Here is a 16,003-nt window from a genome sequence, read left to right as displayed (position 1 = left end):
CTGAACACCATTGTCTATTATGCTTGGAAGATGCTCAGCGATCTATGGTGGCATAACTAACTATCTAGTGTGTTGTGAACGTTTCTGCATAGAGCTCTGATGTTCGCATCAGTAACCTTTATGAACTTTGCCAAACATTTTAATTTTAATAACACTGCAGTGAGAGCAGAAATCTAAGAATTGGATGATAATTTAGGATTTCCAAAGGTATCTATGGAAGACCACCACAAGAGTTCATGAATTTTTCCTTGATATGTAGAAAACTAGGTGTCACAATGCATACTATAATACTTGTTTTTTTTCAATTTTACATTTCCTTAAATGTTATCTACTTGCTACCACTTGCATGCAGAATATATATATATATATATATATATATATATATATATAATATATATATATGATTGCTAAAAACCAAGCCTTTCTGTGTGTGTGTTGAAGTAAAATACCAGAAAAAGACAAATGTGTGGCACAGCTTGGTATGCCTTTAATTTATACACTTACTGTGTCATTACTAAAATACTTTTTTTAAATACAGAGAGCCAGGTTACCAACGAGCAGACCACCAGATTATGTCAACCAAGAAATGCAACGTAAAGAGAAGAAACGAGAAGATACTTTGGCCTACATAAGAAAGAACGAACGAGGGCATGTGATCAGCAAGTTTGTGGAACTCACAGACTACAAAATTCTCCACAACACAGTGCAAGGAAAAGTTCAAGAAGCAATGGAGCAGTACAAAATGGGTACTGAAGAACGGAGAGAGAGGTAACAAAGCTCTGCAGGTGGAATGCCAGAGGGACAGCCTAACCCAATTTACACGTGTGTTTAAGAGGTGCAAATTATTAAATGGCTGAATCAAAGCAACCTCCGTGCGATGTGTAATCCCGTGTTGAATTAATGATGGATCCCACAACTGTTGGGTGATGACGATAAGGAGGAAAATTTTTTGCAGAATATCTGAACGAGAGAAATGCAGAGATGGACAGCTATTCCCACTATGACCTCATTAGTCAAGCTAGACAGTCCTGCCAAGTACCACGCATCAGGCAGTGTGGTGCTCTCATCACTGCACTGAAATGCATTGTCACGCATATCTGATGCATCTGTATTATGTGTCTGAAGTGCTGCAGCCAGTGTGTGTCAGCTGGCTACGCTTCGCCCGTGGCCTCCGACACGCTTGGGGCGCTCGCAGTTGAGCTATGTCATGGGCTTTTGGCAGACAGCTCACTGCTTGCAACAATGTATTATCACATGATGAGATTCGAGTTCTGCACGCAGTCAGGCAGCCTGCTGCCCGAGTAGTGCCTGATGAGACCGTGGGGCCCCAGTCAGGTGGTAAAGCCAGGCCGCCCATGGCGCTGCTGAGGACGCCACGTCCTGTTGAGGGGAGTTATGTTGTGAGCGGGCCTTGGCTTGCTTCTGGGTGGTGCTTGGCTAGCAGCACTGCTGCTGCTCGCACCAGCCCGGCCGGGCCCCCGCGGCGATGTGGCGGACTATTATGGCCGTTGCCCACGCTGAAAATTCAATATTGCCCAGCCAAGGGACTGAGCAAGCGGCGGAGTCTACTAAGTGGACGCTACTGAACATGTTAAAAGTAGGTATGCAGCACCCACAGTAAACAAATATCAAGATAGCCACACTGCTTGCTTTATTCTGCTGTGCCACGTGTAATTTTTCTAAAACATGCATGTTGGTATTCCTGCCAAAGGCCGGGTGCCACCCTCTATATTAGTTAACTCCGCTTAGCACGATGTCCCATTTCCTGTAGGCATAGGTATTTCTGCTTGTTTCTGGAATCGGCTGACTGCTGTGAACGGACATGGAAAATGATAGGTGTGGTGCAGGCGTCACTCTGTTCACTATAACCAGTGTGTAAGAGTTGTGTGGGGAGAGGTGCAATGTGCTAGTACTGACAGGATACCATGTTGATTAGTGGCAGACCAGGCAGGGGCTGAAATATGGTCTTCTGAGATATTCTGCAATATATCCTAGTGTGTGGGGCAGTGATATTTGTAGCCTGGTGGTGGAGTTTCTTGTTGCTCAAATGGTTGTTATTTCTTTTATTTATGTTTCCCTTGTCTTCGTTGCTTGATTTTGCTTGTGAGATAGTGTCACTCATAGTCGTTGGAATGTCACTTATCATCACACTGAAGTTATGAAAATGTCGAACATAGCAATCTGAAACCTTGGCAGTTATGGCTAGAGTAGAAGGTGGTTATTTTTAAAGATAGTAAATTGAGTCTACTTAAATCTTTGTTTGCATTAGATTTACTCTTTTTTGGGAATTCACAGAATCCAATATGGTTACACTCACTCATCTATGACATTTTTAGATTTACAGGTACGGGTTACTGACCTCTGTCCTTTACATTTCCGACCACGGAGGCACACTTGCTTCTTACTTTTGCGGGAGTGGTTTTCTGGGTCCTTCCAGTATGACAAATACTGTGGGGAGCTTTTGTTATCAGTTCAAAGGTATGGCTTAGCGGATTTCACAGGAATCTGCATGCAATACGTCACTTTTCTCTTATCGCATCTCAGACTGACTCATGCAGAAAGATTGGCCTACTCTGAGCCTTTTACTTTGCACATTTTAAGAAGCCTGAATCTCTGAAACGGATTCTGGCATTTACAAACGTAAATTAAACTTTTTGCATACTTAAGTGACATGTAGCTATTGAGAATGTTTAGAATATTTTGTAACTGAGGCCCTATGTAATTGTGTCAAGATGTGTTCCATGTTTACTGATAGAATGTTCATGTTTACTGACACACTTCCGTTCACCGTAATTCAGCCGGTCATGAGTGACAACATATGAGGTCACAGGACTGGCTCCTTTGCCCCTCAAAATCTTTTGAGATTTGCTACTGAGGGCTTAGGTTACCCAAAACACAAAAAGGTGTGGTGGCTGTGTAGTGCTTTTTACATCTGTGTTATACGTACAAATCACTGATTTCTTAATTAACAAGATTCTGGTGTGGAGGGGGAGTAATAAGAAGAAAAAACAATATTTTTCGAAGAGGAAGCCTCACGCACATAATGTGACATTCTTCACCATAGGCAACCTCTGCCCATCGTTGTAGGGACTCACCCTCCTAGTGGATCCGATGGAGGGAGATCTTATATAAGACCTTTTTCTTTGATAACACAGGGACATTGTGTACTTATTCCATATCATAGTTTGTTTTAGATGTTCCAGAGGTTACCAAAATTAAAGGTAAAAACCCAGTTACCTCTAGGTACTTTTAGCTTTATCTGTATTCCCCTGTTTTATCCAGGAAAATACCTTATCTAATAACTCCCTCCATATAATCTGGTTTTGAACATAAGGGAGCATGCGTTCACTGTAAGCCTGATGATTCTGAGTCAGTATGATATCTGAATAAGAGGCATAAGTCTCAGAGTGGGAGACTGGGATGCCATGAGCATAGAAGTTCCAGGAAATGCTGTAAGATGATATAATAGTATCCAGTAAGGAGTCGATACAGTTCAAAGAGTAGAGAATTCAGGACTGAACCTTAGTAGATACTCACTTGGAAATATGCATGCCGGGATAAAGATCAGTGCCAAGAGACCGAGAATGAATGGTTGGATATGTAAGTTGTTGCCCACTGTGAGTGAACCTTGTCACTAGCAGCCTGTATCTCTATCTATGTGACTGTATTTTTTTACTGTGCAGACTTAGAGATATGCTGGAAAATGAAGAAAGAGAGCATATCAAAGAGATGGAGGCAATGCAGGAGACCACACTGGAAAAACTTGCGAAGATGCGGGAACGAGCTAAGTATTTGAAGGAAAAGAGGGAAAGTGAAAGGCTGGCATTAGTTGCAGAAAAACGAGATCAACAGTTCAGGTAAGGATCAAAATGTTTCCTCATGCTGTAAGTGGCATTAGGGTACAGCTTCTATTTCATCAACTTTTTGCTTTCAACCTTTTTTGTTATTTTGTTATTGGGTGAGTGGAGTGCCCCAGGGTTTTTCTCTCACTGTCTGTTTAGGTTGAGCCTATGCAGCATGCATACATTGTCTTTGAAACATGCTATATTCAATTTATATGCTTTTATACTCCCAGAACTTTTCGTTGGTTGTTTGGCCTGCCTTTCGAAATTCTTTTGCTTTGGTTGGTGAATAGTATCAATTTGTTCAGCCTTTTGACTGTTTTGTTGCCGGCCTGGAGACTGCCTCTGCTACATTGCTCCTTTTACTATAGGCCATATGCTCTCCTCGTCACTCGCATAATACATATTTGAACTTGTATGTTTTCCTTTATCAGTGCGGCACACCATCATTTATCTCTTCATCAGCGCGGCACTCCACACTTCATCTTTAAGCATGGCGGCCGCACGCCTTTCTTTTGTTCTGCAAGTGCGGTGTGCCTCCCTCTATTTATTTTTAGCCTCTGCAATGTTCTTTCCAGGACTGATTACTAACTTTGCAGATGTTGTACGCTTTTTGCCGAGTGAAGCTGCCATTTATTTCAGTACCCAATCTCAACCTGTTTAAATTAAGCAGCAGAACAGAGAGTGCTGGGAGCGAAAGTATGAATAGCCCAACGCCCTCTGTACAGTTGCTAAGCAACCTAGCTGTGTACGTATCCTAGACATCAAACTCCAGTCTTAGCTGGACACCAGTCTCTGCAGTCACGGATCATTGCTGGTCATGCTCTAAGGTTCGCAAACACCAAAACTCTGCTCTCCTACTCTTCTGATGTCACTGACTTTCACCGGACCCTGCTCCGTTTACTGAAAAACAGTTTCACTCCGCCCTCGAGACCCTACCCTATTGGTTAGAAAGACACCACATGATTTGTGCCTAGCGACATTCCTTATAGGCTTCACAACAATAAGAGAAATGAGAAGGTGGCCTTTGAGCTTCCGCTGTACTCTTGTTTTGATTTTGTTTTTAACTGTCCAGTAGCCTCCTCCCAGCTGCCATCCAATTGCCCACTCCCACCCCCGATTGGCGTTGTTGTTGACGCCATGTTGTTGCTGGAGTGCCCTGCAGAACCACATAGGAGGAGGCTGTGGCCCAGGAGCAGCAGCAGACGGCGGATAACATGGGCACGGCTGACCCTTGCACACCCCGCAGAGCAGCACTGGAGCCACGTTGAGTTATGCAGGAAGAGAACCTCCCTCTCTGCACTCATCCAACCCCGATTTTTATGAGATTGCTTCTTTCTGAGTTCTTTCACGTGAACCAGCAGTGTGGGTCAATAGCATTCCCTTTAATTTTCGAAGGATGCCTCCGGTTCCACCTCTTCAGTTCACAATACAGTTAGACGTCTTTACCGCATATTTAACAAGTAGAAAACATAAGTAATGCTTTCCCTCCCTCTCCGCTTCACCTTTCTCACTGTGTCTCCTCTAAATACACCGGTTTGCTCTAAACATTACCAGTGTTTCCCTACACAATCCCCCCAATGGCTAAACTCTTGTCTTCCTCCTTTCAGAGAGCCTACAATTTAGCTCCAATTGCCCTTCATGCGCCCTGAGCCCCTCCTGTCCATTTCTGTGCACTGCCACCTCTCTTCTTGCATTATGTTTCCTCGCTGCCTGCTCCCATCTTCACTTTTTTTAATAGGTATGAGCATATAGGTCCACCAGTAGTTTCTTCTGTGCATAATTGCTTTGGAGGGTACTTGCTTTTCATGCATTTGGTGTTTGTGAGTGCACATGTAATTTGAGTGTATCTTGGATGCTTGTGTTTGTATGTGCATGCGTGTGATTGAGACTGTATATTTCTGGTCTTTATGTGTACGCATGTGACTTGAGAATATTTATATCTACGGTGCTTGTGATTGTATGTGTGTTATTTGAGAGTGCATATATCTACTGTGCTTGTGTTTGTAGCTGCACAAGTGGGAAACTGTTTGTATATCTGGGGTGTTAGTATATACATAAGTATGATTCGTGAGTGTATACATTTGTGGTGCTTGTGTTTGTATGTGCACAAGTTTGATTTGTGAGTGTGTATCTGTGGTGCTTGTCTTCCTTCTTCCCGTGTCTGGTGATCACAGTAAGGGCCCCTTGTCCATAAACCATCTCTTCTCCCTACATCCTGGCCCCTCATTTTCTTTGGCTGCTTCTGCTGGAGCACTTCGCCCCCTTAGCTCAAAGATGTACAGAAAATATCTTGATTGCAGAAACCCCCTTTTGGAAATACCCAGCAGCCTTGAAGGGTCAGGCCTGGTGCTCAGAAGTAGGCGCATTCCTCTTGTCTTCGCCCCCAGATACCTCAGCTTCTCCTCAAAGTGAATAAAATGTGTCTGCAGCACCTGCAGCCAACTCGGGGGAGCAGAGGCACTTGGCAGACACTTGGCTCTTCCCCAGGAGGAGCTATAGAGTATGTCACTCGCAGCACACAGACTTCAGGCATGGAGCAGGAAGCCGGGTTTGTTCTGCTGCTGGGTTTGATGGTGGACTGTGCTGGTGAGCCTGCTGTGCACTGGTCTTCTGATGTGGTGCTATCTGCTGCCTGTATTGCACATGTCTACCATGTGATAGCAGCCTATTGTAGCACTTAAAATGCTCATAGTCCTATTTAAGATGCTGGGTCGATAGAGAAGGGATCAAACTACACTGCTTGTTATGGTATTTGGTGTTTGCATAGCAGGACTTCTACCACTAGGGTGGCCTCACATTTTATTCTGTCTTTATGTCATGTCATTATTGTCATTTGTGTAGCGCTTAGAGTGCTAATGGTACTAAGGGAGTAGAGAAGGATTGAAAGTGCACTGCTTGCTATGTTACTTAGTTTTTGCGTAGCACACCTCTGTGACTGTTATGGCCTTGTAGTGCTACAAAGTACTGCCTCTTGTTTTATACTGTTTTTATCTCATATTGGTAGGATAGCGCTTAGATAACTAATGACACTTTTCAAAGCACTGGGGGGAGACAAGGGACATTAAGTATTATGCTATTTGTCTATTCCATACTTCGGCAATAACTATGTTTATGTTTATGTTTTGGCAATTTGTATAGCGCGCAATTACCCAGGGGTGTCTACGCGCTTAAAGATTGAAAATGGACTATAGCTCTATAGTACCCTCAACATCTGGCAGCTGTTAATTCTCCCCTAACATCTGTCTGCATTTCATATTATAATTCACTTACTATTTCCCAACCTCTACCCTCCTGTTGTTTATATCTCCCCCCACTCAAAACAAACAAAAACCTATAACAAACAACCTTTAGAACAGGCAGGAGAAAAGGTGGCAACATTCCAAAAATAAACGCTAAACATCAGCATGCTCTGCGTGGCATGCTGTATCCTGAAAATGTGCTTAAAGCACCTCCCATATTTTTGTTTGGCTCCTGTTAGGGCACTTCCTAAATGCCTGCTTTTGTTTGATGTATATGGTTAATTAATCCCATCTTGTGGTGTTTTGGATGACTGCCCTGTTACACGTGGTCTTACTCTTTTTTTCTGTATGTTCCTTCCTGTGCACTCTTTATGTGTGCTTTTCCTGACTCGTGCATGGATCCGCGCTTCATGTTTTGGACTATAACAGGATTCCATGCTTAGCTGATGGCATTAGGTTTGCTCCTTGACTCAAATATCAGCACCGTTCCCACTTTACAGACAAAGCGATTCATGTTTTGGACAGTAACGTGATTCCATGCTTAACTGACGACATCTTGTTTGCTCCTCAGCTTGTCTTTGATCCTCTTGCAAAAAAACCCAACCAATTGCATAGATTTATCTGCCTCACCACAGTGTAGGGGCCGCCATTCTGAATAGGATTAACCCCTTCCACCTACCCCTCTCCCTCACCACACTCATGTCACACCAACCAACTCCCTACAGTGTTCACGTTTCCTGCTCTGCCCCCTTTCTCCCTCTTATTCCCTCTCTTTCTGTCTGCGTCTTGCTCCTCCTCACTTTGTGAAAAACCATGACTTCAACAAACTGCTCTTATCCTCTCTTTCCTCTCCTTCCCTTTATTTGTTCCCATGTGAAATGGATCCAAAAAAGAAAGAAAACACTTTGGCTGCAAATGTCGTCTTTTGCTGACATTTTTTAATTCTAAAGTGCAGCTTAGGGATGGAGAGAGAAAATAGGTTCAAAATACGAAGAAATAAAAACTGAATAAAGTAAGACAGAGTGGTCGCAAAGTGGCCAGATTAGTTTTTATTCACAACCACACACATTAGCGCCACTTTACAGAGTTTTCCAGTGAAGCGCTCCTTTCCTTTCCTTATCTTTTTTTTACTAAACTTGTTTTCCCCGGGTGTGGAAGTGCATAATTCCTGGAGGTACTGCAATACCTGGTTTATTTGGATCCATGTGCACATGCGCATTCTAAAGCAGCCTGAGAAGCAAAGCTCTTCCCGGTCGCTTGGTGCTGCTCTCTTAATAGAAGATATAATAAGAAAGAAGCACATGCACTCCTCGTTCTAAGGGAGAAAGCGGTGGAAAAAAGAAGCAACAATCTTTCTGCTCAGACACTGCCCTTAATCTGCACCAATACCTCTGTAGGCTCCCCCCCCCCCTCCTCCGCCACCTAGCCTCTGCTAGCTAAATGGAGGTTTTTCAGAAGCTCACATTGGCCATGTATGCCCCTTGCCCCTCCTGTCCTACACTTGTAACGGTTCCTACGCCCTCTTCTGTCTGGGTGACACTGCCTTGGCACCGGTGATTTTGAGCCTTTCTGGGTCATTTAGCAGCATTCTTGTTGTTCATGATGGTGAGGGTAATGTGAAGATTACCAAACCACAGACTTTAAAACCGTAAAATGCCGGTGGCCGCAACGGCTCACCTCAAATGGAATTCCTGGTGCTTGCTCCTTAACAGACACATGAAGCAATCACCATGAGTAAGGGAGTGGGGACTTTAACTAGTCTGCTTCATCCAGAGCAGCTGAGATCCTCCATGCCTACCTGGATTGTGATGGGACAGCAGCTTCAGATGATCTGTTTCCTTTGAACTAAGCTCTAATGAGCAAGTCTGAGACTTTGGGATGAAGCCACAGACTGAACTTGCAGCTTCAAGATGTACCTCAAAAAGTATAGATCAGCTCCACTGGACCCAGCCAACTTCCCGACTTCGGTGTAGTTGAAGCCTCATCGTGCCATTTGTGGCAGAACACGACACCGCCAACTCCCACGGATAGGGAGTGCAAACGTCTGAACTTTGCTATTGTGGTCTTTCAGTGCCACTTGTCACGTGTCAGTGGCTCACGGGAGGTAGTGGCTCTAGCAGCCCCCGGTCTGTCAGACGTAATGAGGAAATACTTTATAAAGTTTCTCTAGGCTGGCATGGTTGCCATGGTCTGAAGTGTGGTTCTTTGTTGCTGTGCACATCCTTGGCACACCTTTCGATACTCAGTGCCTCTTAGGAGAGTTTCCCAGAGGAGAGCAAAACTCAAGACCCTAGGCTTAGCCTTCAATGCTGTAGGATTTAATCATCTCAGGATGTGTAAGGGTATGGAGATCAACTCGCCAGAAACAGCAGCAGCATCAGTAAATGTCTCCGCAGCAGTTTCATTCATACCGAGGCAAAGGCAGCCAGGTACCCAAAACCAATCTGTGGCTCTCCAGGGACCACAAGATTGCTGATGGGAGATGGCTGTGGGCTTTTCTTCATCAGTGACAGGCGATACTATTTAGGTAATTCGCTGGCGTTTTTTAAGAGACCCCCAGCTCTCATTCACCCCCTACCGTGGTGGGTGACACCAGAACATCTTTTTAGAGGACCCATTCCCCATTTGTGACTGAAGTATCTCTACAACCCTTGCAGGACTCACTCCAGACAGCTAACAATTTGCCCAGAGCACCCACAAGAGATATCTTGCAATACTGTGTTTTTGGAAGTAGGGGTAAACCCTGAGGGTCCTCACAACCCTTTAAGAGGAGAAGCAAATTTAAATCCTGACAACTATATTTTGCCTGAACAAGCAGGAAGGAATGCTTATCAAACTGCTTTGTTACCCGTATTGAGGATGGGCGAAGATTCAGAAATTTCAGCAGATCATCAACAGGAAAGAAGCTGATGTTTGTTGGCTCCTCCATTGATCAAGATCCTATGGTCCAGAGCGGTGGTCGACATTCCATTTCTGTTTCAGAATCTAAGCCTGCATGCTTGAGAGGCTGGGGTTTTCCTTTTGAAATGTTTCTGAAATCCTTCTGGAAGATAGACTGTCACCCACTAGAGTGGTTTACTAAGTTAGGTGGGCATCCTTTGCGTAATCGAGCCTAATCATTGTTTCTGTAGCCTAGGAATATCTGGTTGTTATTATTTTTTGCTGTCTCTACTTGCCATGGTTGTCCAAGCTGCCCCAGATGTTTTGATAGGACGGCAGAATAGATGTTCTCCGACTCCTGTCCGTATCCCTTCTTGAAATCTGAATCCATTGCCTACATTCTTGGTGCTCTCCTCTTTGGAGCAGATGCACTCCTGTCCTCGTAAATTTCTCTTCTTGAAGACCCCGGAGCATATTTACAAGCCTCTAACTCCTGTGGTTCTGTGTGCTGGCCCATATATTTAGAAGGCTACGTAAAGCCACTTTGTGTGGCTTTACTCGGCCTTGTAAATATGGCCCTCTTTCACGCAGAATTCTGCATCAAAGAGCGTGTCATGGTTTTGCTGTGGATGTTCCCACGCTACACCCATGGCTTTTTGACAATTCCCCAGATTTACAAGGATTCGTATATTTGAGGCAGAGCCAAAAACTTACCCTTTTCCAGGGGAGGTGTTAAAGTGGCAACGAGAAGACATACTTTATTTCTACTTATTTTTTGCTCTTTCTATGTATGCTGCATTCTGCAGCACACATAAAAGGAGCAAAACGCTTTACGGCACACCCCTGCGTTTTTTTAAATGGTTCAGCTTGCCACAGCAAATAGCTTGCAGCGTCATGTTGCGCCATTTCATTGTAATTATGCCCCCGTGTTTCTAGTGGGAAAAACGTCTCCAGGCAAGCGAGTGAAAGAAACGCAGTCCCCTTTCAACTTTCCCTTTATAGTTTTGGACAAAATTGCCATACCTATTTTTGCCTGAAAGTGGCAGCAGAGTTTCACATGTATCAAGTGGTCCATAACTGGCGTTTTATCTTATATGATCAAGAGGAAAAGGAGCAGCACTGACGTTTTGATTTCACACAAATGTTTTTGCCTCTGAGATAGATTTTGATTGGGCAGTTGTTGTTTGCGTCCAGTGAAAAAAAGGAGTGCTTGTATTACACTTTTTGCCTTGTGGGAAAACTTGTGCTCAACAAAGCAGGCTGGGTTGGTTATAGCGAGAAGCTATTGATCAACGCTATACGCCTGATCAGTTTATTATGAAAGGTTACGAGCAAGGTAATAGGCCTGACATATTTATTGTGAAAAGCATATCTATAAGCATATAGGCCTTCAAGGGTGGATTGTCATCACATACTGTGTTAAAGATCTTAGGCAGGTATGTTGACACAAGGAATGTCACAGATTACTGTAGATGGTTACACCCATTGACAAACCCTAATGTTAGAAGTTTTGCACTTTGAGAATCCTTAATATACCATTTAAGGAATGGTTTTATATTGTTTAGCCAGCTATTATTTTGTATATAGTTGTAATGTGATGATTATTGTATATTGTTTAGCCAGCTAGAATTTTGTACATATTTGTAATGTTATAATCATTGAGAGAGGGACCTTGGCTCTGCAAAATGTGTGCAGATTTTAGTTGGGCAGAAGATGTGTACTTCCACTAAAAATAGTGCTTGTATTGCACTTTTTGACTTGCAGAAGTTAGTTAAAGTGACATGCTATTGTTCAAGGCCTTTGGCTGATCTGTTTATTATGAAACGTTTTTATGTGAAAATCCTATGTCATAGGAAGAAAGCCTTTAAGGATGGATTTATTGTACATTGCTTCAATACTGGTAGACAGACATTTTGCTACATGGAATTTCACGATTACTGTATTAACAAAGTATTTTGTTGGTGGTTACGTGCTTAGACAAGCTCTATCAGGTAAAAGGTTATATTCTGATAATCCTTGCTAGTTTCTTGGGCTTGACATGTGTAGTTGTTTGCCAGGCCCTTGTCATAAAAAGCACTTAAAAACCCACATACCAAGAGGGTCTTTTGGTCAGTCCTTCTCTGTTCAAGTGTCATTCACATTCTGCTTCTTCTCATCGAATACTGCATAGGGCAATTGGTTAGCCCATGTCTGCTATCGGCTCTGTTGCCCTGTGAGTAAGGCATTATGCCTGATCCCATATGCATGCACACACTCCTTAAATGAGTGTACTTGAGTGTGTGGACTCGTGGCCAGTTTGTTAGTTTTCCATTATCCATTTATGAGTCCCCTTTAATGTAGTCGTCCCTTTTTTGTGGCCATCCTGTAGTTACTTCAAAAGTCCTACTGGCCCACTTGTTTGCGGATCGTTTCATCTGCAGTGTTTGCTGCATCCCGTGTGGCCAATTAATCTAAACTGAGTGTGTTTAATCGTTGTACCGTTCCAAGATGGAGACCACGTTTAGAAGAATTTTGTTGGCAACATTGGCTCTTAACAATGATCCACTATACATTTTAGCAGTTAAAGATGGATGCCCAGTGCAATGTTTGAGTGCCTAACTTGGAATGGTATTATGCCTCATTGGGTATCATGGAGTATTATTGTTTTTACTGCTGCAAAATGATTAACACATTGGACCACATGTATGACCGTTCCATTGTGCGAGTCGCAAAATGAAATGTACTCAGGTTCTCAGACACATTTAGCGATTCCCAATGTGTTCACAAATGACCTACCTCATTAATATTCCTGAGGTAGGTCACAATATGCGACCCATTGCGAGTGGCCTGTAATCACAGGGATGATGGCCTGCCGTGGTCGGCAGACCACCATGTCTGTGATTGTTTTTTAAATAAAGCTATTTTTTTAAAAATGCAGCCCATTTTCCTTAATGGAAAACGGGCTGCATTTAAAAAGTAAAAAGTAATAGTTTCCTTTTCATTTTTTGAAGTATAGGCAAAGGTCCGTGGGACCATTGACTGCTCTTAAAAAACGTTTTCGCTACCATTCACAAAGGTGGGGACCTCTACCCATTTGCAACTGGCTCACTACCTACCTGAAGTAGGTGGAAAACTGCAATTGTTTTGCGACCTCAATCCTGTTGCAGAACAATTGTGCATTCCCCTGCGACTCGCTAGTAGGGAGGGATGTCCTTGACACACCCCTTCCTAATAACAACTTGAAAACCCTATTTTGCGAGTCGGTAATTGGTTTAGCAAAATAGGGTTGGGACATGGCAAAAGCCGTGTTAGAGGTCACAAACGGGCCGAATCTCTGTTTGCGACCACTAAAAATGGTCGTACATGTGCCCCATTGTCTCTAAACGTGGTAACTAGATTCGAACTTTAGAAGAAGTATGCACTATGTACAAGATTAGTAATATGTTTAATTATATTTATTGTATTGAGAGTATATGCCCTTCAAGTTTAGGTGGCAACTTGTTTTCTTTTTTCTACTTTTACTTTATTTTACATATGCTTGTGACACAGTGTTTTCTATATTATTGTGGATAGGTAAGCGGGTGAGTGCAAAAAGTCAGTGCATGGATAAAGTGAAGTATGAGGGACTTGGGTGAAGCATGATGACATAATGATGGCCTAAACTCATAAGTAATTAAAGATGCATTTTTAGTTAGAAGTTAGACCTATTGGCTTGTTTCCTCCTGGGTAGAGATTTCGGAGAAAATGACATACTATTTTATTCTATTTCATAAACCCATATATCCAATATACAGTGTGCCAGGCAGGCGGGAATCTCGGTGCCTTCAGTGAAGCTGCAGGTGTGCTGGCTCCATTGAAGGCACTGCTGAGTGGGTGCCATGTTTGTTGATCTTACTTGGAAACTTAAAGACCCAAAGCAGTAATTTATTACCTGAAAACAACAAAAACAAAGACCCTGATGCACAGGGAGCTTCCTTCCTGCACATTGGGGTCATTGTGTGTGTACCTTACCTGGGATTGTCATGCCTAGTATGATGGTCGCAGGAAGAAAAAGCAAGTGACGGTCGCCGTCCTGAATAGGGTGGCGTGACGATCACTGTGACCTGGTGGCCCTGTGTAGTGGATGGGTTATCATGTCAAAGGTTTACATCGGCGGATCCAGTTTAAATGTTCTGACCGTGCTTTCCCCAACTCTAAAGAGACCTTGGCAACCTCAAGTTTAGAAGGGTGGGAGCACGGCAGTGGTTCAGCTCAACTAAGCTCTACATGAGGCTTCCTGATAGTCAACAATAAATCAAGGTTTTTTCTAATGGTGTGTATTCTTTCTCGGAGTAGGTCTTCGATTTGAGGGTAATTGTTTTTGTAATGTTTTTCTCGCCCCAGAGAACAGTGTGAGGAGCTACGCTCCCTACTGTCCCAGAATCATGAACGTCAAGTGTGTACAGAGAGATTGGTGCAGTTGAGTATCAAGGAACAACTGCAAAAGCAACAGAAGGAAGAAGATGACCTCTATGCCCAGCTCTGGGAGAAAGACCGGCTGCTGAAGGAGGAACGAGCAGAGCGAGATGCCCAAACCCTGAAGGAGCGGAACCGAGGCATGCTCGATGTACTGCACCTCCAGATGGCAGCCACAGAGGCCCAGAAGATGGAGGAGAAGAGACTCAAGGAAGAAGAAGGTCGAATCATGGTAATTCGTGTTTCTTTTGCTGTAATAAAGAGATAAGCAGTTAAGAAGATTGTTAGCTGAAATGCAGGGCATCAGGTACACTTCATGCATTGGGTGCATTGACAAAAAAAGGTATCTGTCATGTTGACAAACAGATGTTTTTGTTGACAAAATACGATCATCAACCATCTAACATGGCAACTTATTGATCTCATGCGATGAACCTCCATGCTCAACATTCACTTTACTCAATGGGAACAACACAGTCTTAGGGACAGACCAGATCACAATATAAGACTCAGTCTTGGGGTATGAGCAACGCCTTACTATAAATAGCAAATAGAGATCAATAAAATGAGTTATTTGCAGCCCTGAGAGGCTGCAGTCATTCGCATAAAGTGCTACACACAAAAAAGTTACTAGCTACCAAGTACGTTAAACGTGCACAGACATTGATTGCTTTTTCTCACTACTAAACGACAGCAGTGGTTTTGGCCACTGAACATGGGTGAGCAACACAACCCTAAAGAGAACATTATTGTGTTCAACCTTAAGAGGAGATAAGAGTAAAGAAAGAGGAGACAGCATAGAGAGAACAAGCTTGTGTACTGTTGACAGGTGCTTCTGGGAACAGTAGCAACCAACAACGTGGCATATTTTGGCTCTCTTGATGCATGTTAGGAGTTCTGCCCAATGTGTTTTGCTCTATGTTAGAATGTGGCTTACCATAGCTGAAAACACTGGTTCGAGGCATGTGAGCTGCTGAATTCATATCTGTGCATAGATCGCCGCCTAGTGTTGGGTCCGGATGATTGCACATTGTTGTCCTGGAAGAGTCTTCGAAGTATCACGAGATAGGTGGCTCCTCCCCTGGACTACAGTGCGCATGGGCATCCTCTCCATCCTTAGATTGTTTTTTTCGCCATTGGGTTCGGATGTACTTTCTTAACTCAAGTTCGGAATCGATATAAAACACTTTTTCACAAGGCCAAAAGGCCTTCGGGGCGTCGGTATTGTCTTTCGTTCGGTGCCACGTACTTGTTCCAGTTCTTCGAGACGGACGACGAAGGCCGCTTGCCTTTTTCGACACCAAAGGCCCCATCAACGATCGACGATGGAACGGAGCCCGTTCAAACGATGCCCCGTTTGCAACTCTAAATACCCTCACATCGATGTGCACCCGGTGTGCAATAAATGCCTATAGGGTAATCAATGGAGAGAGCGAGGGTTTTAAGGGGCGAGTCCCATCCCCAGATATGTAATCATGAAAACAAATTGGACTGGCCCACTGTGTGGAAGTAGTGGAATATTAGTTGATATTCCAAGTCACTTGTAAATTGAGCTTTGTCAGCTGGGCACATTAGATTTTGTTAATAAACCCCTCACACACCAAC

At 43.5% G+C, this 16,003-nt stretch overlaps 1 protein-coding gene across 1 annotated transcript in view; it reads left to right on the top strand.

The window, feature by feature from the left end:
* Positions 1 to 16,003, top strand: part of CFAP53 (cilia and flagella associated protein 53) — a 135,153-nt gene that overhangs the window by 13,194 nt on the left and 105,956 nt on the right. Inside the window, exons 2-4 of the mRNA XM_086960378.1 lie at positions 539 to 768; positions 3,684 to 3,857; positions 14,327 to 14,630. Coding sequence (XP_086816504.1) covers positions 539 to 768; positions 3,684 to 3,857; positions 14,327 to 14,630 — 708 coding nt within the window. The remainder of the gene's footprint in view (positions 1 to 538; positions 769 to 3,683; positions 3,858 to 14,326; positions 14,631 to 16,003) is intronic.

This window comes from Lissotriton vulgaris, chromosome 3_1, assembly GCF_964263255.1.
Source record: "Lissotriton vulgaris chromosome 3_1, aLisVul1.2, whole genome shotgun sequence".
Classification (NCBI taxonomy): Eukaryota; Metazoa; Chordata; class Amphibia; order Caudata; family Salamandridae; genus Lissotriton; species Lissotriton vulgaris.
The sequence above is the reverse complement of the archived record's forward strand: the minus strand, read 5'-3'. Positions and strand labels throughout refer to the sequence as shown.